General features: G+C 37.9%; 1 protein-coding gene across 1 annotated transcript in view; it reads right to left on the minus strand.

The window, feature by feature from the left end:
• Positions 1 to 18,207: 18,207 nt before the first annotated feature.
• HTR2C (5-hydroxytryptamine receptor 2C) overlaps positions 18,208 to 24,467 on the minus strand; it is a 256,248-nt gene continuing 249,988 nt past the window's right edge. Inside the window, exon 6 of the mRNA XM_059049686.2 lies at positions 18,208 to 21,669. Coding sequence (XP_058905669.1) covers positions 20,846 to 21,669 — 824 coding nt within the window. The 3' untranslated portion in view covers positions 18,208 to 20,845. The remainder of the gene's footprint in view (positions 21,670 to 24,467) is intronic.

A 24,467-nucleotide genomic window follows, 5' to 3' on the forward strand; every position in this document is an offset into this window, starting at 1 on the left:
ACAAAAAAATGAAATGTTCAAGTGACAAAAAAACAGTCTTATCTCCAAATAAGAATAATTCAAATAAAACAGAAAGGAAGTAAATATTCCTTTATCACATTAGTAATGGTGAAAAGATTGACTTCACACTGTCACTGTCACAATGTTGGCATTGTAGGGGAGGAAAAATTTTCCTTGACCCTCTTATGGTTCCTAGCTGGGTCTGAAAATGAAACTGACAAAGATTAACAGGAGAAAAACATACAAATTTGTTTATGGGATACAAGAGCATTCATAGGGAAATGAAGACTGCAGGAAACAGTTGGACCTAAGTTTGATATTCTAGGTTTGATAAAGAGTGTGCAGCTGTGCAGCAATATGGTAAGTTAAGGACTATGAGGAAACTGTAGTAAACTGGGGAAAACTTAGCAAGGCCTGTTTGTTAGGATTCTTCTAGGTGTCCCCTGTCTTCAGAGATAAGGATGCTCCTTTCCTCCAAGTATAGGGAGAGCACCTCACATGAGGGTTTTATGACCTGTTTCTGGAGAGAAGAGCTAGGAGGGCTGGGTTGGGGTTGGGGGGAGAGGTGAGGAAGGTCCACGTGACCTTCCTGATTTTACTGTGTCGACTTAAAAAAAATGCACAACGTGAGAGTTGAGAGTTAAGTTTTATTTGGGGCAAAATGAGGATGATAGCCCAGGAGACAGCATTTCATATAGCTCTAAGAAACTGCTCCTAAGAAGCAGGGGGGAAGGTCAGTATATATTTGATTTTGGTGAAGGGGGAGTACATGCAATCGAGCACATATTTTTTGCAGAAGGTTTCTGCTAGTCTCGTGAAAGTTACTGCTAGTCAAGAGGAGCAGACATCACCATGAAGGATTTTAGTGTTTTTCTGGATATGAGGCGATACAAGAATTGGGCTCATAAAGTCGGCTCCTGAAAATATCTAACTATCTGAAGACCTGTTCTGCCAGTTTTTCCCAGAGCACAGAGTGCCTCATTTCTGCTCTCCCCGCTGAACTCCTTTCAGGGGGTGTTGAAAGTCAGCAGCTTCAGCAGCACCTGATTTAATCCTTGTAGAGGTAGATGGCAAGTGCCAATGGCGAGTGCCAATTTGTAGCTGACAACTGTTTTCTCAAACTCCTTCAGCTTAAAATATTCAATATCCCAAGGTGCTATAATTTGTGGTAGCATCTCCTGAATCCCATCACAACGTAGGAGTGGAAACATTTCCCCTTCTTGCCTTCTAGGTTCTGTAGCTGGTATAACAATGAAATTGATATGATGGATTAACAGGAGAAAAACAAACAAAAATTACATACATACAGAAGCCCCATAAAGATGTGAACACACAAATGGCAACCAGGTAACTGAAGCTTATATAACATCCTGAGTTAAGGAAAGGAGTAGGGGTCTGGGGATGCAAAGAGGAGAAAAGCCACCTAGAGGAGATGTTTAGAAAACAAAGTTTGCCCTGTTATGCAGATAAGTTTCGTAGGTAAAAAGGTATCTCTGGTGTTACAAAAAAGAAACAACAGGCCCAAGGTGGAGTCATTCGCTCCCAGAAGAGCAAACCAAGACTTAATTGTCGTTTCAGCCCCTTTCAGGAGTGGAATTTTAAACTAATCAGTCTGGAATTTCCTGGCCATCACTAGTGAGCTAATCCGTTTAAGACCCCCTGCCTTCCCCTAAGGGAAGGTAACTTTGCCTGAAATAATCCACTCTTTTAACTTCCCTCCACCACCTCCTTTCTGCCTATAAAAACCTTCCATTTTGTACAACTCCTCAGAGGGCCTTTCTACTTCCTAGGTGAGATGCTGCCTGATTTATGAATCACTTAGTAAAGCCAATTAGATCTTCAAATTAACTTGGTTGAATTTTGTTTTTTAACACTGGTAATAGCTCTCTTCCTGGTACAGGCCCCTTTTCAATGTAAATTTAGGCAGTTGAGGGGGAGATGAAGAGCTTTTCCTGAATCTGTTGGGTTTTAATCTGTTTTTTCTTCATCTCAAAATAATCCTCATGCTAAAGTGGCCTATTTGGGGATGACAAATCCTAGTCCCCTTCAAGAAGAAATTGGAGGAAAAAGAAAAATTGGTAAAATCTCTTTAGAGGACAAATAATACCTGTCAACCCATAAAGTACATACACTGTATGATTCAGAGATTTCATTTCTGTCTAATGAGTCCTCCAACTCTACTACCTCATATATTCACAGCATATATAAAAGACCGCCTACTGCAGAACTGTATTATCAAGACACTGAAAAAACTCTAAATTTACATCAGAAAGAGTCTATTTAAATACATTTTAGCATTTTTCTGCAACTGAATGAAGTAGTTTTGCATCTCCTGATTTTGAGTGCAAAACATTTCATAGTTGAGTTAAAAACCTTTTGGAATATGAAGTTGAGTGAGAAACTCTCAAATGCAAAATAATGCCTTTTATAAATAAGAGACACACAGTACTAATATACATATGTATGTATATGTCTGGAAGATTTTTGAAAGGACAAACAAGACAACTGTGATAATATTTACCTCTAAAATATAGGATTATGGAGTATGGAGCTAGTTAGAGGGAGCCTTTTCCTTAACTGAATATATGTACAATAAGAATTTTTACCCAGAGCAAGTTTTATTCTCATAATCACTCTTCGAAAAGCAACAAAGTTTCTTTTACTTCTAGGTATTACATAATAAGTAGGCAGGTTAATGCTTCCACTGACCATGACTAAAAAAATTTGGATATTTTACAAAATCATATTTTAAAGGCATCAGGAAACTATGGAAGCAACAATCACTAAATTGACTAAAATTCGGAGATTGAAAAACTGAGCAGATTATTGGTCGCTATTTTTCCACTGTGGGCATTTGCTGTTTCTGGGCATAAAGGAAGGGCCACGTCTGGAGAAAGAGAAACCAGCAGAGATTTTATTTATTACATGGCTCTGGTGTGACAAAACTGGAAATTAGAGAGGCCTCAAATACAGAGGCTTTATTATGATCCTATGTAGGAAGGTAAATAGCCAAGCTAAAAGCTTCAGAAGGGCAAAGTAAAATGTCCCATGGTCTTAGAGTATTTAGGGAAAAAAGACTAGCCAGGAGGAAGGGCCTGGAAAATCAAAACAGAAAAGAAATGAAAGCTCTAAAAGGAGTGATGAGTTAACACTGAGGCAGTATGGTCCCTTTTAACCTGGGGGCATTTATTAATGCTGGACTCACCTAGAGTTTATAAATGTAGGTTGGACCTCGTTTAGAAGGCCACTTGGGGGCAAAGATCTGCAGAGATTTTGGCATTCATGTGAGGCTACAATGACAAAACTGGACATTTGAAAGGCCTCCAAAAAACGTTGCTATTTCCTGCTCAAGACGTTTACCAAATTTTGAGGCTGAAAATTTCTAAAGGGCAGAATTGAATCTTTAACAATCTTCCAGGCCAAGGAGACAAAGCTCTACCAAGGTTTCAACTGAAAACAATGGAGGGACAATGCCATAAAATCACTGGTGATGTAGAGGTAACCAACCTTATGAAAATTTAAATCCAGTAAAAATCAACTCAATCCCTGATTAGATTGTCATGACCATCCCTTCCCCCACATCATATACTATTAGCTTAATAGACAAAAGGTAAGCCACCTGTGGTAGAAGACAGCCTCATTTGGAGTTTCTATGGTTCTTTAATTAATAATGTTGGGTAAACAATAAAAATTATGACACATATAAAGACGCAAGAAGATGTGACAGATGTCAAGAAAGAAAAAAAAATGTCAAGTACCCTCACAGGTGATCAAGATACTGAAGTTAATAGAAAATACTTTAACTATGACTAGAATGTTGAGTTTAATAGAGAAAATGAACAAACAAATAAATGACTGGATTATTTCATCTTAGAATTGGAATCTATAAAAATAATTAAATAAGCATTCTGAAACTGATAAATACAATACCTGAAATTAATAACTCAATGGATGAGTTTAACAACAGATTGGACATCGATTCCAGAAATGGTTAAATAAGAGCTAGGTTAATAGAAAATACATAAACTGAAGTAAAAAGAGGAAAAAAAGATGGATAAAAACAGATGACAGATTAAGAGACATGTTAGACATATTCAAAAGGTTGGGGCTTCCCTGGTGGTGCAGTGGTTGGGAGTCCGCCTGCTGATGCAGGGGACACGGGTTCATGCCCTGGTCCGGGAAGATCCCACATGCCGCGGAGCGGCTAGGCCCGTGAGCCATGGCCGCTGAGCCTGTGCATCCAGAGCCTGTGCTCTGCAACGGGAGAGGCCACAACAGTGAGACACCCGTGTACCACAAAAAAGAACACCCCAAAACCCAAAAAGGTTGAACATATGGGTTGATGGCTAACATTTTTAGCAATAAAGTATTTTAAATTAAATATGTACATTAAAAAAAATGTATTTATTTATTTTAGCCATGCCACATGGCATGTGGGATCTTTGTTCCCCGACCAGGGATCGAACTGAACCGGCACCCCCTGCAGTGGAAGTGCAGAGTCTTGACAGTGCCAGGGAGTCCTTTACATTTTTTTAGGTACAATGCTGTTACACACTTAATTGACTACAGTATAGGGTAAACATAACTTTTATGTGCACTAGGAAACCAAAACATTTGTGTGACTTGCTTTATTGTGATATTTGCTTTATTACCGAGATCCGGAACTGAACCTGCAGCATTTCTGAGGTATGTCTGTAGTTCATTTATGTATGTTTAGAATTCTTAGAAATCATAACAGGAGAATAGTTTTATGGAGGAGCAGGCAGCTTTCTAGAGAAGATTTCTTTAGCACAAATGTAATATGTCAAGGTAACATATTTTGGGGTAGCATATCCTGAACACCATCAACTTTTTTAGTGTGTATTTTTGGCTGCATATATTTGATAACCTCTTTGTATGTCAATAATTTTGTAGTATATTTTGCAGTAGAATGTTTTGAATGATAAGATAGTCTTTTTTAAAAATTTAACATCTACATTGGAGTATAATTGCTTTACAATGTTGTGTTAGTTTCTGCTGTATAGCAAAGTGAATCAGCTATATGTATACATATACCCCCATATCCCCTGCCTCTTGCATCTCCCTCCCACCCTCCTAGGTGGTCACAAAGCACTGAGCTGGTCTCCCTGTGCTATGCAGCTGCTTCCCACTAGCTATCTATTTTACATTTGGTAGTGTATATATGTCCATGCCACTCTCTCACTTCATCCCAGCCTACCCTTCCCCCTCCCCATGTCCTCAAGTCCATTCTCTATGTCTGCGTCTTTATTCCTGTCCTGCCTCTAAGTTCTTCAGAACCATTTTTCTTTTTAGATTCCATATATATGTGTTAGCATATGGTATTTGTTTCTCTCTTTCTGACTTACTTCACTCTGTATGATAGACTCTAGGTTTTTTCAAACTGCTCACACTTTACGTCATATAACCTACTTATAATTTAGCTGAAAATATGTCTCCCCTGAATGGAATGTAAGCTGTATGAGTACAGAGATTTTTGCAGGCTGTTTTGTTCACACTTCATCCCCGGTACCTAAAGAAATGCCTGGTAAGTAGTCGTTGTTCGACAAATATTAGTTGAATAAAATAATAAATAAATGAATGATTATTGATTGTAAGCCAAATGTGAAGTTTTTTTAAAGTTGATTGCATTCAGATGTGTCATGGTAAGTAGAGAATAACCACTTTGCCTCAAATACCAGGAAGTAGTTCATAAGAGGAAATTGGTAGGCAGAGATAGAGCGGTTGTAAGGCAGCTCACACCTGAAGAGACCCCTAGAAGCCCCACAGACCCCTCAGGGCACTTAGGCTTCTCAACAGCAGGTCTGTCTATCTTAGTGGAACCAAGGGTGATCAGGCAAGCTGTGCCAAAAGCACTGTTTAAATGCAGTCTCACTGTTGTATATGAAGTCAGGTAAATTATATAAACTCTTGTCAAGTATGAAGCTGTATTACTTCATAGAACATGAAACTGCAATATTTGTGAGAACTTAATTGTCAGCATACAAATCCCATACACTGCTTTAGGACTGTTACAAGGTGGATTTGATTATATTAAAAAAAAGTGCTTATAATGTTAAATTTGAATTGTTACTTGTTTCTATCAATTTTCCTATGGCCTCATATGGAAGATGTTGGGACAATTACAGAGTTTATTGTAATCAACTCCTACTTAGCAATGAAAGCCTTAAAGTAGTCTGAAGATAATTCAGACAAACTCTATCAGGAATTCCAACAGTTCAGTCAATAAAGGGAATAGAAACCTATGCTGTTTCTCATGTCAAGTATATTTTAGTAATACTATTTTGAATTGGCAACTTTGCATAATAAGATTGATAAAAATTTGAGCAACAAAAAAAATAAATACAAAGTTATCATTTGGGTTCAAAATTTATGACTGTACAGTATTGTGCTTATCTCTTTTGTTTATTTCATTTTTATAACATTACTCCAAATGGGTTATATTTATTGTGCTTATCTAAGAAGATATAATTATATTTCCTGTAACTGCTCTAATTGTTTATTTATTATAATACAAAATATGACAAAATATATAATGTTTTGTGGTGAGTTTTTTCCCAGTGGTATTGATTGGCATGAATATATTTGGGATATAATTCATTTGCAAACTCTGGTATTTAATAATTTATAATTTTAATAATTTAGTGATTTTTATTTCTGTAGTTTATTTCTTGCTGACTTTACAGTTTTAATAAAAGCTACTTTGGACTTCTTATTCAAGATGGCAATTATATCCCACATATTTAACACTCCTTCTGCCCTAGTTCTTGTAATTAAAGGAATATAATAATTTCAGTAAACTCTGGATCAGTACTAGAAGTAGGGAAGGTTGCCAGCAACAAGCTCAAATTTCTAAAAGATAATGAAAGACATGATCAAAATATAGGAGTATTGCCATTAGTTTGATATCCAAAGTATACAAAGAAAAAAATCTCCAAAGGAGGTTATTCCAGGGAAAAGAACAATGGGAGCTAATGGGTTGGAAGAGTAGATAGCAAACCTATTAGCATCAGCACAATGAGGAGTTGGCCATGTCCTTCACTTTAAGACTTAGAAGACCCTTAGATAATCTACTTTCAGGCTAACGGGTTTTGGGAAATTGGCCATGTAAGTCATTCCTCTTGGAAAGAGAAGGGATTGATGCACTGTCACTAGTGTTCCTAGAGCATAATACTAGAATTCTCTGTCCATTCCATCCCAAGAGATGATTTATGCAGGTTGTAAACAAGGGCTGGAAATGGGCACATATATTAATCTACAAAATTCTTATGTATCTCATTGTCCAGAAAACATATATGCATACAACTTTTTAATGTTTCTATTATAGAATAGGAAAAAGAAATCTGTCTTTCAGTGCCTTGAATGGAGATGAAATGTAAAATGTAAAAGTTGAATATCATTATTGTGAATTAATACTATTCAGGAAAGTTTATAAATAAAAGCTGAGATCCAGACACTTTTTCCTTTCTAAGCAGTTACAGTATATGACTATGAAGCTTGACTTTGGGCTTGGCTTTCTCTTTGTCCATTCCTTCAGTTTGGAGCACATAAAACACTACTGTGACTTCTGAAAAAAGAAAGAAAGAAAGAAAGAGAGAGAGAGAGAGAAAGAAAGAGAAAAGAAGGGAGGAAGGAAGGGAAGGAAAGAAGAAAATTCACTAACAGAGATGTGAAAAGCATTGAAAGTATTATCTGACCGTTATAGTAGTCAAAAAAATAAGGGAGTTGTGTAAAAAGTTTGATATTTCTTTGTTTCTTGGTGTTTTGAGATTTTTATCTCATTCATTTTATAAATAGTCAATGAATTAGATGGAGGGGAACATAGAGAAGGAGGCAGTCCAGATTTTGACAAGATACTCAACTAAGGGAATGCATAATAACTAAAATGAGATCCTTAGTTACAGTGGATTCCTAACGAGAACAAGCATGACAATTAAAGAAGTGTAGTGCCATGGTCATCATATATGGCTGGGCAGATTTTGCAAGGTGCTATACACTTACACTGCCAGAGTCATGCAACTCTGTGGCCTGGGGTGATGTCCCAGGTAATTTAGGGCTAACCCAGATAAGCCAGTTAAAATAAATTACAGAATATACATTTTGTTATAATATGTTACATGCATTCTAGAAAAATAAATCTCATATCACTCAATCTTTCACTAAAAATAACAAGGTTTATTGGAAAGTAATGTTGAAGCAGGTGATTCAAAACATATGCAACTTTGTAATTAGTGCACTAACAAAAACAATAACAATTTTTTATTTTTTTGGCCACAAAGCATGCAGGATCTTAGTTCCCTGACCAGGGATTGAACCTGTGCCCCCTGCAGTGGAAGTGCAGAGTCCGAACCATTGGACTGCCAGGGAATTCCCTAAAAACAATAACAATTTTAGCCAAGATAGTACCACAGTTGAAGTGCTCAAGAGAATATTGCATCCATAAAAAGGAAAGAATTTGAGATCAGAAATAATAATATTCAGATAAAAAAATTAAAATATATGCTTAGTTAATAAAATGTTGGGTATTTCAGAACATGAAATCAGTAAATCAAAGTTCAGTTTAAGGGACTTCCTCGGTGGCACAGTGCTTAAGAATCCACCTGCCAATGCAGGAGACATGGGTTTGATCCCTGGTCTGGGAAGATCCCACATGCCATGGAGCAACTAAGCCCGTGTGCCACAACTACTGAGCCTGGGCTCTAGAGCCCGCAAGCTGCAACTACTGAGGCCTGCGTGCTCTAGGGCCTGCATCCTGCAACTACTGAAGCCCATACACCTAGAGCCCATGCTCCACAACAAGAGAACACACTAAGATGAGAAGCCCACGGACTGCAACAAAAAGTAGCCCCCACTCACCACAACTAGAGAAAGCCCGTGTGCAGCAATGAAGACCCAACAAAGCCAAAAGAAAAAGAAAAAATTCAGTTTAAGAAATTATGCTAGCACTTGGAAAAAAGGGATAAATGACTATCACGAATAAAAGGATGAGACATGAAAAAATTGAATAAAAACATCTAAAATGTATATCATAGGATCCTAGAAGCATAAAACAGAGTACATGGCTCAGAACAAACAATAAGAAATAATAGAAAAAATTTCCCTATAGCTATATAAAGTCTCTTCAAACTCAAAAATCCTACCAAGTACTAGAAAAAATTAAGGAAAAGAGATCTACATGTATACAGTATTGAATTTTAAGAATGAAGTAAAATTCTACAAGCATTAAGAAAATAACCTGTCAGGAAATTTGGGTAGCAGATACGTAGGTTTGAGGGGAGAATATTTTTACCTACGAATTCTTTGCCCAACTAAGCTATCATTTATGTGCAAGGGTAATAAAGAGATAGTCTCAGATTTGCAAAAACTCAGAAAGTATACTAATAATTACTCTTCGTGGAAAAGTATTGTTTAAATAGTTTTAGGAAACTGAAAATGGAAATAAATCAAGAGTTTAAGAAATAGGGACAAGTTATCAGAGCCATGGCATTGATCACTGAAACCAGTAAGCTTTGAAATTAATGGATGATGTATAAAGGTTATAAAATCAATATTAATGGCAAAAACTCTTCAATATAGAATTTAAATAATGTACAAAATAAATCAATAATATGAATATCAGTTGCTGAGATTATTAACAAAAACTAGGTAGAAGGAAAATAAAATGAGGATCTAAAACCATTATCCATATCTCATGTTACATGTGAGAAGGGAATAAATATTTTTTCATTCTTGTTGGTAAGGAAATATAAATTCGAAAGGTTTTTTTCATAAAATTAAAATGACTACTAGGAAATTAAACCAATTCATGTAAATACTGTAAAAGAGCTGGTGAAATGTAATATATCAAAGAAATACAATTTGTCAAATATGGAAGTAGCAAGTTGCCTAAAATAATCAAGAAAGTTATTTACAAAGCATAAATGCACTTAATTAGAACTAAGAATGTGGACATAATCACTGATAAAAACCTAAAAGAATTAGATAATACTTTATCATACCTCTGAAAATATATTTGAAAGTAAGATGAAATTAATGATTTGAAATCAAAATTCCTTAGAGAAGAGATAGAGAATAAGAAGAGATAAATTAGTATGGAAGAAATTGAGAAAGTTGTTAATGAGATTTCCCTCTAACCCCAAAGAAAATCCCCAGGGCAAGATTTTGTGGCCCCAGGACCCAGGTTTTACAAGTGGAGTCTTTCTAAGCTTCAAGAAAAGATCAAATTTTTTACTCAAATTCAAACTATTTTAGGGGTGTGGATCAGGAGGAAAGCTTCCAAACTTATTTTATGAAATACTCTTAATCAACATTGAGAAAGATGATAATAATGTAAGAAACTAACTATATTATTCCTTTGTCTCTGAGTTCTTTGACTTGGCTGAATCACAACTTTTATAGGCTCACAACACACACACACATATATATGTATATGTATGTATGTATATATATAACATAAATATATATATAAACAGTTCTTTCGAATTTTCATTATATACCATAAAATTCATCATTCACCTGTTTTTTTTTTTTTTTTTTCTTTTGTTTTCCTTTTTTGGCTGCACTGCATGTCTTGCAGGATCTTAGCTCCCCTAGCAGGGATCAAACTGGGGCTCTGGCAGTGAAAGAGCTGAGTTCTAACTACTGGACCTCCAGGGAATTTCCTCATTCACCTGTTTTAAGTGTACAACTTAATTTTAGAATGTTTCATTTGACCCAATAAGATCTCTGCTGCCCATTTACAGTTAATCCATGTTCCCATCCTTAGCCCTAGACAATTATTAATACACATTCTGTAGGTGAATTGTCAATATTCTGGACATTTCATATAAGCATAATCATATTTATGAAAATGTGAAATGAAAATACTGACTTCTTTCACTCCATATAATGTTTGCAAGCTTTATTCATTTGTAGCAGCTATCAGAACTACATTTTTTTAATTGCCAAATAATATTCCATTTTCTGAATCTACCACAATTTATTCATTCATCAGTTGATGGACATCTGGGTTGTTTCCACCTTTTGGCTATTATGAATAATGTTGCTATGTACAAGTTTTTGTGTAGACATATGTTTTCAATTCTTTTGAGTATGTACCTGTGGGTAGAATTGTTGGATCATATGATAATTCTATGTTTAATCTTTTGAGGACCTGCCAAACTGCCCTTAGCAAAGGTTCTTTTCAATTATTGTACTTTTTACAGCTATATAATTTCTATTTGGTTCTTATTGATAATTTCTACCTCTTTATTGATATTCTCTCTTTAGTGAGATGTTGTTGTTATTCTTTCTTATTTATGGTTTAATAGCAGCTTTGAAGTCTTTTTCTGCTGAGTTTAACTCCTGGACCCCATCAGAATCAAATTCTATTGCCTGCCGCTTTTCCTGAACATGGTTCACACTATTTTGTCTCTTTGATTGTCTAATTTTTAAAATGAATAACTAGATATTTTAGATCATATACTGTAGCAAGTCTGGATTCTGATTACCCACTAGGGCTTGGTTTTTTATTTTTGTTTGTTTCTCAATGACTTGTCTAGACTAGTTCTGCAAAATCTATTTCCCACACAGTGTGCAGGCCTCTGATGGTGCAACTCTATTTTTTCTCCTTGAGCTTATTTTATTTATATATATATAAATTTATTATTTATTTTTGGCTGTGTTGGGCCTTCGTCGCTTGTCGCTGTGTGCGGGCTTTCTCTAGTTGTGGCGAGCTGGGGCTACTCTTCATTGCGGTGTGTGGGCTTCTCATTGCGGTGGCTTCTCTTGTTATGGAGCATGGGCTCTAAGTGTGCAGGCTTCAGTAGTTGTGGTGCATGGGCTCAGTAGTTGTGGCTCACGGGCTCTAGAGCCCAAGCTCAGTAGTTGTGGTGTGTGGGCTCAGTTGCTCCGTGGCATGTGGGATTTTCCTGGACCAGGGCTTGAACCCATGTCTCCTACATTGGCAAGTGGATTCTTAACCACTGTGCCACCAGGGGAAGCCCCTCCTTGTGTTTATTTTTAAAGTCTGGCTTCCTAGAAGTCATCCTTAAAGTTAGCACTGCTTAGTGTTCTGCTAGTGAGTTGTCATAATTGGTTCTTGATTCCCGTGAGGCAGTAAAACTTCCATCCTTTGCATATAAATCTGTGTGTGGCTTGGGGAAGGCTTTCATATCTGTTCCGTGTCTAAAATGTCTGCTCTAGTCCCTCCTGAGTGGGTGCAGCCTAGCCTGTGTGCACAGCTTGCTAGACCTCCAGCAGTGAGTATACTGTTAACAAGGCCCTTTTTGGCCCTTTCTTTCGCTGGTTCTCTCTGTTAAACTTCTCTCTGGTTTTGTTGCTACTAGTTTCACTGCATTATTAGCTTTCTCTGAACTGCCGACCACTAACAAAGTAAAGGATTATGTGTTTACTTACTGGCTTTACAGTAACTTGAAATAGTAAATAATATGTAATATGCTATTTTCTATTCTTCTTTAGTCACTTAAGGGAAAATAGTGTACATTTGGAGGGCAGAAGATCTATTGATTGGATCGTAACAGAGAAATGAACCAAGAGTTTCCAAAATTGAACAGAAGGGTGGTTCCTACAATAAAATGAAGGACCAGTATCTTTCCCTTAAGACACTATCTCTTTAAAACAGCCTCTGGTCTATGGTATCATTTCGGAAGACTAGGAGGAGTGACTGAGAAGGTGTATAGGTTAATGTATGTGCTTCTCATCTGCTTTTAGTAAAGGTACTTTCAGGGCACTTGGCTCCCACTCTAATTTTTTTTTTTTAATTTGGCCACATCATGGGGCATGTGGGATCTTAGTTCCCCAACCAGGGATGGAACCCACACCCCCTGCATTGGAAGCGCAGAGTCTTAACCACTGGACCGCCAGGGAATTCCCACACTCTAATTTTTAAAGATGACATATTCCTGAGGTACCATCTGAATTGGGGCATCAGGATCAGGAGGCATGTGGGTGGTTTAGATTATTCTAAAGATCCAGTAAGCTATAGCACAGCAATGGCAGTGTAAAAGGTCGAAGTGTTCTGAAGAAACCAATAGTATCACCAAAGTCCTTAGTTTCCACCTAGGTAAGAGATCCAGGCTGTCATGAAGTTCCAGTGGCAACTTACGCTATGGTTTGTCTAGAGGTTGCCAAACTAACTGTGGTGGTATCTTTGAATTCATTACCTGCTTGAATGCATTTTTCACAGAGCATCCATTCAAAAGAATACAGACACTTAGTGTATAATTCAATAATTTTTAGTAGATTGAGAGAATTGTGCTACCATCCCCACAATCAAGTTTTAGGACATTTCCATCACCCCCAAAACTTCCTTCATGCCTAATTGCAGTAAATCTCTACTCCTACTACCAGTCCCAGACTTGTAGATTGTACCTCAATAGAACTGTGTTAAAAAATAATGCCGGGCTTCCCTGGTGGCGCAGTGGTTGAGAATCCGCCTGACGATGCAGGGGATACGGGTTCGTGCCCCGGTCCGGGAAGATCCCACGTGCCGCGGAGCGGCTGGGCCCGTGAGCCATGGCCGCTGAGCCTGCGCATCCGGAGCCTGTGCCCCGCAAAGGGAGTGGCCACAACAGTGAGAGGCCCGCATACCACAAAAACCACAAAAAAAAAAAAAAAAAAAAAAAAAAAAAATAATGCAAATAAAATCTTATCATGTATTGCTTCTTGTAATATTAATTGTATTTATTGTTAAAAAATAAAATATTTGTAAAACTGAAAAAAATTATACAGATACGAAAGAGGAAAGGAGTGAACAGTAGAGGAAAAGTACTTAATGATGGGGTCTGGAGACACTTGAAACTAGAGGAGCTCCACACTTCAGTGGTTTACTGAGAACCCATACCCTTGAGGCTCAAAGGCCTGCAAAATTCTCCTTAGAATCATGCAGTGGGGATGTTAAATTATATTAGCAACCAGGAGCAGCTTTCATGTAAGTTATTGCCAGTTCTGTTAAAAACATACCCTAGTAGGTTTTGGAATTGAATGTCTCTCCTGTTTTTTTTTCCCTTTGAGCCTTTTTGTAGACTGTCTCTGTTACACTGTCTTACACAGAAAGATTACTTCAGCTGGGAAGAGCTAAGCTAGGTTTTTCCATAAAAAGCATATGGGTAATTTCTGAATTAAACATTGAAATGAAGTTTTAGCCTTTTACCTAGTAAAATTAAACTAATTGCTATGGCCTGAATATTTGTGTCCCCCCTCCCCATTCATATGTTGAAGTTCTAATGCTCAGCATGATGGTATTTGGAGGTGGGTCTTTGGAAGATGCTTAGGCATGAGGGTGGAGCCCTCATGAATGGGATTAATGCCCTTATAAAAGAGGCTTCAGAAAGCTCCCTCACCCCTTCCACCATGTGAAGACATGGCAGGACACAGGCAGTCTGCAACCTAGGAGAGGGCCTTCACCAGAATATAACCATGCTGACACCATGATCTTGGACTTCCCAGTGTCCAGAACTGTGAGAAATACATTTCTATTGTTTACAGGCCACCAAGTGTGTGGTATTTTGTTATAGCAGCCTGAATGGGCTAAGACGCTAGTCTTAGAATGAATCCCCCATTGAAATAGTAATTGTATTTTCTTTGATGTTAGAATGTCATCGACAACATTATCTTCATCATCAAAATTATTTTATTGTGTTTCAAGTACCCCTTTCATCTTAAGCATAAACAAGTCACTTCTGAGAGAGTTGTCTTTGTCACTGTGAATCTCATGTTAGTTGTTTGTTCAATCCTTGTCCCCTTTTCCAACCTATTCTGGGTAAAACTCTCTCATAATAGGGATTCACAGTGGACTATACATGGCCATCCTTATTAAGTTTAATGGCAGGAGTGAATGCATTTTAAAAAGGCTATTCCTCACTTGCACTCATCTACTTCTTTACCCCATTTTGAAGTGGTAATACTTGGAAAGATGCACTTTAATATGGGTTGTGCTTTCTGCCTTGGGGAAGCCAGTTTTGCCTATGGAACAGTAAAGAGGAGTCATATGGTATATTAGGAACAGCACAGGCTTAGAAACCAGATAGTTCAGCCTCTGCTCTTTCCAGCAGTGTGATTTAGGGGAAGACCCTTTACCTCGCTGACCTCGGTTTCCATTATAGCAAAGTGGAGATTCTTAAATGTACGAACCATCTGTTTACATAAAACAAAGAACGTCTGCATTTGGCCCGTTTTTAGGTTTTAAGACAAAGAAGTACAAAAGGATCAAGCATAAAGTTTCCTTCTGTGTCTTCCAGTCCAGCTTTTCAGACTCTTAACAAAAAGAAAATTTTATAGAATAAAATAGAAATAATTAGAGCTAGACCTGGAGCTTACATGTAAGGTTAGAAGAAAGTTTATAGTTAGCCCTAAGGGAGGGTTAAAGACAAAGGAAGCATTGGAGTTAATAATAAGTGTGAGGTTAGAGTTTTGAGTAAGGTTAGAGTTCGCAGAAGGCAGGATCATGGTTAGAGGTAATTTAGAAACAAGAGTCAGGGTTAGAATTAATTATAAAGTTAAGAGCAGGACAGGACACACATAAAGATAGCTTTAAGGATAAAGTTAAGAACAGAAATATTGAGATAGCTTTAAGGATAAAGTTAAGAACAGAAATAATGTTATAGGTAAGACATGAGGGTACGGATAGAGTTAGGATTAAATGGAAAGTAAACGGTAGGGTTAGCTTTGGTTTAAGAAATAGGTTCACTAAATTTCTATCCCTCTGCTACATGGAGGCAAGTGTGAAGGATGAAGCCTTTATCACCGTTTTTTCCCAGAGTAACTATGATGGGAAGAGGTTTCCTGGCAACCCACATTGGACATGGAGTGTGAGCGCAAAATGAGTGTTTTGTTAAGCCATTGAGACTTTGGGATTGTTATTTTTACTGCAGCTTAGCCTGAGCTATCCAGATGGGTTCAGAAATCCAAGAATCCTAGTAAGCTGTTGATTGAGAACACCTTAACATGAAAAGAAATCTCATATAAAAACATGTATTTATTTTCACCTCCATTTGCCTTGATTTTGGCTTCAGTGACAGGCAGCCAGGTTCTTTCATGTTATTTGTATAGGTGCTGAACTAGGTGGCAAATCTTTTTGAATTAGGTGGTGAATCTTTTCTACTCAGTAAATGTACTATTTGTTATAGATGCTATGCTACCCTGACCAGATCCTACCTTCAGGGTTGAAGGGTTTATTCCCCAGGTGATGGGAGATTTGTGGACTTGACAACTTTCAGGTATAAGCCCTCTTGGGGAGTTGCCTCTGTTGAAGAGAGTGACCTGGCATAAAGTCATACATCTCTCTTGGGGACAGTGGTGCTATAGAGGATTGGCCCCCTGCTTCAGCTTGGGACAACTCTGAAGCTTCCCTTCAGAGCCATCTAAGTGTGATATTGTTTTTGTTGTTCACACCTCTCAATTGTCTTTCCCCTGGTGTTATAGTCTTTGAATACATGCAGAATTAGTCAGGAAAGGTGATACTTTTTGGTTAAGTATGTCTTTGTGAACTTATTTTATAGAATTCAATTGAACTTTCAAAGAAAATGAGGTGAAGTGGTATATTTTCCCTATCAAAGATGCAGGGGGAATAAGTCCTTATTGTAACTACATCACAGCCCAACTTTTCCCTTGCCCAGTCATCCTTTCTTCCCTTTCCCCATGCAGATGGGTCCCAAGATCACTTCCCTTAGAGCTATTTATGTTTAAAAGTGTGCTATGGGTCACATAATATTTGAGAGCCACTATGCTGTCACCTACTCCTGTTGGCATTGCCTATAAAAATACCTCTTTCTAATATATTCAGCTTTCTGGGTGATACGTTAATATATGTCTAGGGGAATATGCAAGGAGAAATGGGCCTCAACTATGGAGATTGCATTGACTTAAGGGGGAGCTGATTAACTGTGTGGAAACTGTGTGTTTCTGCTGTAAGCAGAAATGTACTGCTGCCTGATGGCAAGAAACATCTTTCTTTCCTCAGACCACAAAGACCTTCCAGTACAATGGGATGTGGCACTCCAGTCTTCCTCTGCCCCTCCTCCCTTTCATAGGTAGTAACAACTCCAGGTCTGTGCCATCAGAAATTTTAGCCTCTCTCCATTGCCTTGCTTGTGGGGAAGAGTAGTCCCTAGCTTCAGTGGTACAAGATATTTCTAGCCATGGGCAGCAGTGACGCTGTTGTTTCAAAGTGGCAGTTCAACCTTTATCCTTTGACCCATTCCTAGGACTCAACCTAGTCATGGTTGCAAAGGAAAGAGGTATTCCTGCTTTCTTCTCAGGGAACTGAACTCACGCCAGTGGGCTCACTCAACGTCAGGAAGGTACAAATGTTGAAAGAAAAGGCCAGTATATTTTGTCACCCATGGCTCCAGGTATGGAGGAACAGAGCAGCTTAGTTAGTATGGTGACCCTGATGATTGCACAGGTATCCAAAGCCATTTGGGATAGGGGTCAGTTAAGGTGATCAAGTCACACCACATGACTGAATAGTGGGGAGTTGTAGGGCTCCTTTTAGCAACAGGAACAGATAATACAATGCCCACAAATACTGACACTCAATACATGTCTGTTGAACATAGAGTGGCTGCTGTCAACAGGGGATAAAACCATCAAAAAGATAAACATGGTTCTCTCTGTTCTTAGGGAGCTTAGAGTTTGATGGGAATAAGTTAGCAATGATACCTATAGCCAGGAGAGCATATGAGCCACCCCAGGCCCCTGCTCAGGTTAGGAAAGTAGGATAATTTGAGACTGCAGTTATTCTGCTTACCAGGCATCAGTGATGTTGTTATTAATATTGCATTTGTTGTTTACACCTCTTGTCTTTCCTCAGGTGTCATAGTCTTTTTTTTTTTTGTGGTACGCGGGCCTCTCACTGTTGTGGCCTCTCCCATTGCGGAGCTCAGGCTCCGGACGCGCAGGCTCAGCGGCCGTGACTCACGGGCCCAGAGGCTCTGCGGCATGTGGGATCTTCCCGGACCGGGGCACGAACCCACGTCCCCTGCATCGGCAGGCGGATTCTCAACCACTGCGCCACCAGGGAAGCCCTGTCATAGTCTTTGAGTACAGAGAAAAGAGTAGTATTTTCTGGTTGTATTTGTCTTTATGAACTTATTTAACAGGTTACAATTTAATTTTCCAAGAAATGAAGTGGTGTATTTTTCCCTCAAAAGATGCAGAGGGAAAAAAAGACACGTGACATATTAGGCAACATTTAATAAATTTAATAAATTAATAGGAAGTATCACAAAAACCTGGAATGGATAACATACAGGAACCAGGAATAAGACAACACTTTGCAACCACTCACAAAAAGTACCACTTGATGAAAGAAGACTTACAGGAAATAATATAAGGCAGTCTGTTGCACGTGTCTTAAACAGATATACATACATAATAGGACATCAAAATGATCTGTTTGACAGTAAATTCACCCCGTTTACACTTATCACATGGACTTTAAAACATTTATAAAAGTTGTAGGTTTAACATTGAACTGTGAGGTTTATATCCAAATGAGTATATTTGTTTCATACCGAACTGCACAGAACTTATGAATAGCACACAATTTGAGAATAATTACTGTGATGGGTACTATTAAGTACTACTACTTGTTGGCATAAGAATTATTAACAAATGTGCTGTAAGCTATTATCATTCAACTTATTGCTAGTGCTTTTCAAAATCTGTGGTTTATATTTTATTTCTTTGTAAAACATGTGCTATGAGCTTGCCCCGATAGTTCAGGAAAGAAATCAGATGTTTCCAATTTTCTCTAGTACTCACAATACTTCAGATCTGATTGCATGGTCTTTTTAAAGACTGCTGAAGGATTTGCTTCAGTCCTTCTTATATCACCTCTTCTGCCTTACATTAATACAAATCGATGGATTTATGCATCATACATGGCATACATGCAGGACACCATCTGTATGTGCAGAACTCATGTTCAGTGCATGGTGTGTTTCTTCAGACATTTTTGTTTCAGTAAAAATTAGATCTCACTCAATTTCATATAACTGTTTTAACATGCAGTTCAACAGAGCCAACAGGCAGGTAGACTTTACTTTCATGTCATAATTGGGCACGCTCAAGCAATTGACCGGCATTTGGCAGTGTTGCAAATCACGTAGGGACTGTATGAGTTTCCTCAAATACGGTCGTTGGCTCTCCCACCGCCCTTGTGGCAGACTGTTGGATTTATCTATGCTGTGTGTTGAGGACACACACCAGGGGTTTTAGAAATTCAGATTCTGCCTTCACCAATTTCAAGATACTCTAAGGTGTGTAAGTAACTGTCAGGCATAAGAAATAGCATCATGAACTCTTCAGAAATGGATCCACAGTTGTGTGACATGGACACACATGGAAATACAGTTACTGGAAACCCTTGTACACTCTGCACACAGCATAGACTTAATGGTCTGACTTTAGCAATGTTTGAAAACCTTTCACGGTTAACAAACTAGTAAAATGGTACTGAACTCTTAGAGAGCAGCAGGCCAAAGAATGAAACAATGGCCAACACTTATTGTAACACAACACTATATTTTAACAAAGATTGAAACTTCTGGTACATAATTGCAGTACATTGAAGAGCTTGCCACTTTTACAAATTAGCTGCAGCCTTGCCTGCACTAGAGAGTTTGGAAGGATCTGTAAATGAGATACATTTTGTTTAAAATCCAAATGGAAACTCTGTATTTCTGTTTTTCCCAAAGTTCAGTAAAAGCTTCTTTTTAATTACTTTTTTTTCACATTCTAAGGGCCCAGTTCTGTAGTCCTTAATCAAGCAAAACTTCCAAGCTTTTGATCATCTATGCTTCCAACGCAAGTTTTACTCAAAAATGGACTGCTAAATTAGGTCCTATAGATAGAGGTACCATAATTAATATACTATTTTAATAAGGCTCAAAATGCTAATTTCATTTTGTGTGTAACACACAAATTTCCAGGATCCTGAGATCAAAACCCAATTGATGATGAATCCTGGATTGGGAAATAACTCTGGGATTTTGTTTCCCAGTTTAATCATGGAATTAGGTATTTACTAAGGACCAGAATGAAAACACTAATTCCAGTTTGCTTGTCACTATAATCAGAATTTGAACATTGTCTGTAAGAAGTGAAAAGCTATTATTGGTGTATATATCTCGATTCATCCTTCCACTTCTGTAGTCCTGGTTAAACAGCTGCTATGTTAAAATACCACTATGTTTGGTGACAGACATTTCAGTAAAATATCAACAGAACATTCTGACAATGTCAAAATTTCCCCTATGTGTGACAACAAGGCTAAGTTCTGCCTTAGATTATCAGAAGGCAGAACCTATCTTACTGTGTTTATGTGTATAGATGAGCTGAAGAATTTAAAGTGTATATTTACTGTTAACCCGGAAAAAAGATTTCACTGAATTTGTTCAATTTTGGCGTGGTTGAAATGTAACCACTGTCCTGTGCATCATTCTGGTCTCCTGCAAATGCCACCTGAGATGAAGATCAAGACTTCCTTACGTGAAAAAGAAAAAGAGAGAGAGAGACGGAAGAGGGAAAGAAAGAAAGCAAGAAAGAGAGGGAGGGAAGGAGGGAGGAAGGAAGGGGGAAAAAATCAACATGTTTGCATCAAACAACCAAAGTAAGTTATTCTCAATCTATTATAAACAGTAAATACAGAACCCTAAATCTCACTACTGTAAGCATGATTGTAAAGTACAGGATTGCAAAGCTATGTATAAAAACAACTTTTTCTGACAGCAATATTTACATTAGGTTATGACCAACAGAAGAATTATAGAACAATTTCCTACATTTGTAGCTTTACTGTAGGAAAAGACTGCACCGCTCTTTCTTACACACTACTAATCCTTTCACTAACCACATTGGAGGGATTAACTGGTAGCTCCAAATTCTCGATTTGCATCTCTATACCGGCCTCCTGGTCATCAGCTTTCTTAATGACTGGTTCATTGGTGTGCCGGTAAATGTTAACATTAAGCTCCCTCCCAGACAAAGCAGTGGCAGCAACTCTTGGGATTTGTCTGATCGGAGGCTTTTTATCGGCCTTATAATTGCAGCTCAAATAGTTGGAGAAAGCCCTTCGGTAAACTTTGTTGAAAAGAGTGTACACCAGAGGATTAATTCCTGAACAAACATAGCCAATCCAAACAAACACATTCAGAAGTTTTTCCATTAGCTTTTGATTACAAGCCTTCCCACAAAGAACCGACAGGATATTAGTAATAAAAAACGGGCACCACATGATCAGAAACACAAAGAAAACAATGCCAAGGACTTTCGAGGCTTTCCGTTCATTGTTGATAGCTTGCATGGTGCCCCTTGGCCGTCTTTCCTTCTTCTTCCTTCGGCGTGGGTTCAAATCTTGGTTAGGGTTTGCAGAGTTCTCTTCATCAGTATTCCTCTTGCAGCACTTCAGGAAATCCAGGCTTATTCCGGGCGGTTCCTCCGTGTGGCCGTGCAGTAACATCAGAGCTTGTCGGCGAAGGACGTGGATCGTTAGACAGTACGTAATCACCATGATCGTCAGCGGTATGAAGAAAGCTACGAAGGACCCAATAAGAACGAAATTTGGGTCATTCAGCACGCAGGTGGTGTTGTTGATGAACACCTTGTCTTCATCCCTCAGTCCAATCACTGGGATAGGAACTGATACACCTACAGGAACAGAAAAGAAGGTAGGACATTGTTACAACATATTGAAGGGGCACACAGATTTGTACAGTGGGATGCATTTCATTGCATTTCATTGAAGAAAATTTAGATCTATCTGTTGAAGGCTATTCACAGCATAAATGGGTAGTCACATGAAAGAGTAGCAGTATGATATCAGAAAATGACAGCTTTTTTCAAGTTGGGAATGCCTTCTCGCCAAATTTCCCGTAGAAGACATGGAATTATCATTATTGAGATAATTATAGGTATGGTTGTGCATAAGAGTGGTTTGTGTCTTTTTTGTTTTATCTCCAATTCCTAGAACTGTCTTGGTTCATAGAAGGCACTCAATAAATATTTGTTGAATGAGTGAATAACATCGCATCTATACTCAATGACGTCAATAAATTCAACTGTTCATTTTTAAGCATCTTCCAAATGCAATAAAAATGATGTGTATGCCACCTACAAGAGTAATTATAGCATATCAGGGTTGACTGAGCTTTTAGCTGAGGACATCTTTTCCTGAGGAAAGTGGTCAAGAAGAGGAACTTCTGTGTGTGTGTGTCCTTTGCAGACAGGGCCTAGGAGCTCTGGAATTACTGGAGATGGAGAGGATAGTATGGCCCCCAAACAGGAATTAGATCTGACCACAATGTAGACATAATCTATGCAGAAACTCAAAGGACTGTCTTTTTAGTAAGCATTTTCCTGAGACTCTGTGCTTAAGCAGGGTCAAGAGACAGATAGAAATGCTGAGTTAGGAAAGATACAGTCCTCCCATTTCTGTGTGGAGTTTTGAACTCCTTTGTTTTTTAAGAATACTGAGAGGTAGTAATTTGGTAAGCACTTCCATTAATAAAGAAGCTCACAGGCAGAAAATAGCAACAAGGAGGTGGGAGCAGAAGGTGATCTTATGCCTGAGCACAAGTAAGAAACCTAGACATTTTTAGAAATCATTATGGTAGATCTCAAAGAGGTCCTACATCAATAAGTAGGGATAATTTGCAAGTGAAATTCAAATTTTAATGTTAATTTATTCTCTCTTGTGTCCACAGGAACTTCAAGCCTGGGAAAATTCAGACTGCATTTTTAGGATTCTATCAGACATTATTATGAGGAATCCTGAGCTGGTGGATATCTGCACTATGAACTATGAGAGGGGATAGAAGCGCACTCTCAAAGATCATTGCTGGCTTTAGGGAACAGGCAGGGAACAGTGACAAATCTGAAACTGAAAGTCCCTATAGATTGTCTTTTTTTTTTTTTTTTTTTTTTTTTTTTTTGCCGCACAGTGTGGCTTGTGGGATCTCAGTTTCCTGATCAGGGATTGAACCCGGAATCCCAACTGCTAGGCCACCAGGGAACTCCCCTACAGGTTGTCTTAACACACTTTGTCAGGTATAGAGTGTTTGGCTGGATGATCAAGAAGGAAATAAATGGTAAATGTTTCTTTGCTAAGAGCTCGCTGAGGATATTGATTGGTAATTAATTTCTAGGAAGACACGAGGAAGAAAGAGTCTTTGGAAAGTGTTCTTTAAGCCTTCTAACTCAGACCCTGAATTTCTTAAATGACCGTTTTTCTTTTTTTTCTAGAGAAAGAGGCCAAGTGATGGTATGAGAACCAGTGATAGGTGTGACAAGACTTCTTGGGGTATTGGTACATGCCTGCAACCCTGAACCTGGGCATGCCATTCAAGAAAGTAAAAAACGGCTGTGAAAACTAGGAGACACTGCAAACAGAAAGTGTCCTCAGGTAATATAGTGCAGTATCCAGTGAAAAGACCTTTGAACTCTGGATGGGAAGAGTGGCAAGTATCAGAAGGTAATATTCACCCAGTTTGATGAACCACGCAGATTACATTTCTTAAGAGTTATAAAATGACAGGTAAGAATGTGGTCAGTTTGTACTGTTACGATCTTTATTCCAAAAGTTATAAATATGAGGGAATATCTAGAAAGAGTATATATCCAGCTTGCCTGAAAAAAGTCAGTATTGGCTTATCCTTCATGAAATGTTTTAGTGAGGATTAGGCTGCAGGAAGTTTTCTGGAGTTAAGGAAGCTAACATGAGATTAAGAAAAGAAGGACGGGTTACTTAAACACAAATCATTTATAAGAGAAAAAATTAGAGAACCTAAGATTAAGAGAGACTTAAAAGACCTATCAAGCACTTATAATATGTGGACCTTCTTGGGATCTTGATGCAAATAAATTTAAAAAAATATTCATGACACAGGTGGAAATTTTGAACAATGTTTGGCCTTTTGATAATATTAAATGATTTTTGTTCATTAATTTTAAAAAGTGATGTTGATATTGTGGTTATATAGAAAAAATCTTATATTTTTAGATATAGAGACTGAAGTATTTAAGGATAAAGTGTTGTGATTCTGAGGTTTATTTCAAAATAATATGGAAGGGAGAAGTGGATGGGAGTATGGATGAAAGAAGGCAGTCCATAAACTGATAAATCTTGGAGCTGGGTAATGAGTACATGGGTCTTCATTATATAATTTGATCTAACTTTACAATCTTTGAAAGCATTTATAACAAAAGTTTAATATTTTAAAAGTTGAAGAAATTAAAAGAAGACATAGATGTCCTTTCTGAAACAGAGAAAGAAATGGCTGTTAGACCTCAGATCATAAAAGTCTCTAAGATTTACTGCCACTGCTAATTTTGGAAGTGATTACTTCTAGAGCAAAAGTCTTGGCCTCCTGAGTGGAAACGCTCAACATTTTCATATAAATATAGAGAAGAAGGCGATTGTCTGACAAAATGTTGGTAGAAAACTGTTC

This window comes from Kogia breviceps, chromosome X (assembly GCF_026419965.1).
Source record: "Kogia breviceps isolate mKogBre1 chromosome X, mKogBre1 haplotype 1, whole genome shotgun sequence".
In the NCBI taxonomy this organism is placed as follows: domain Eukaryota; kingdom Metazoa; phylum Chordata; class Mammalia; order Artiodactyla; family Physeteridae; genus Kogia; species Kogia breviceps.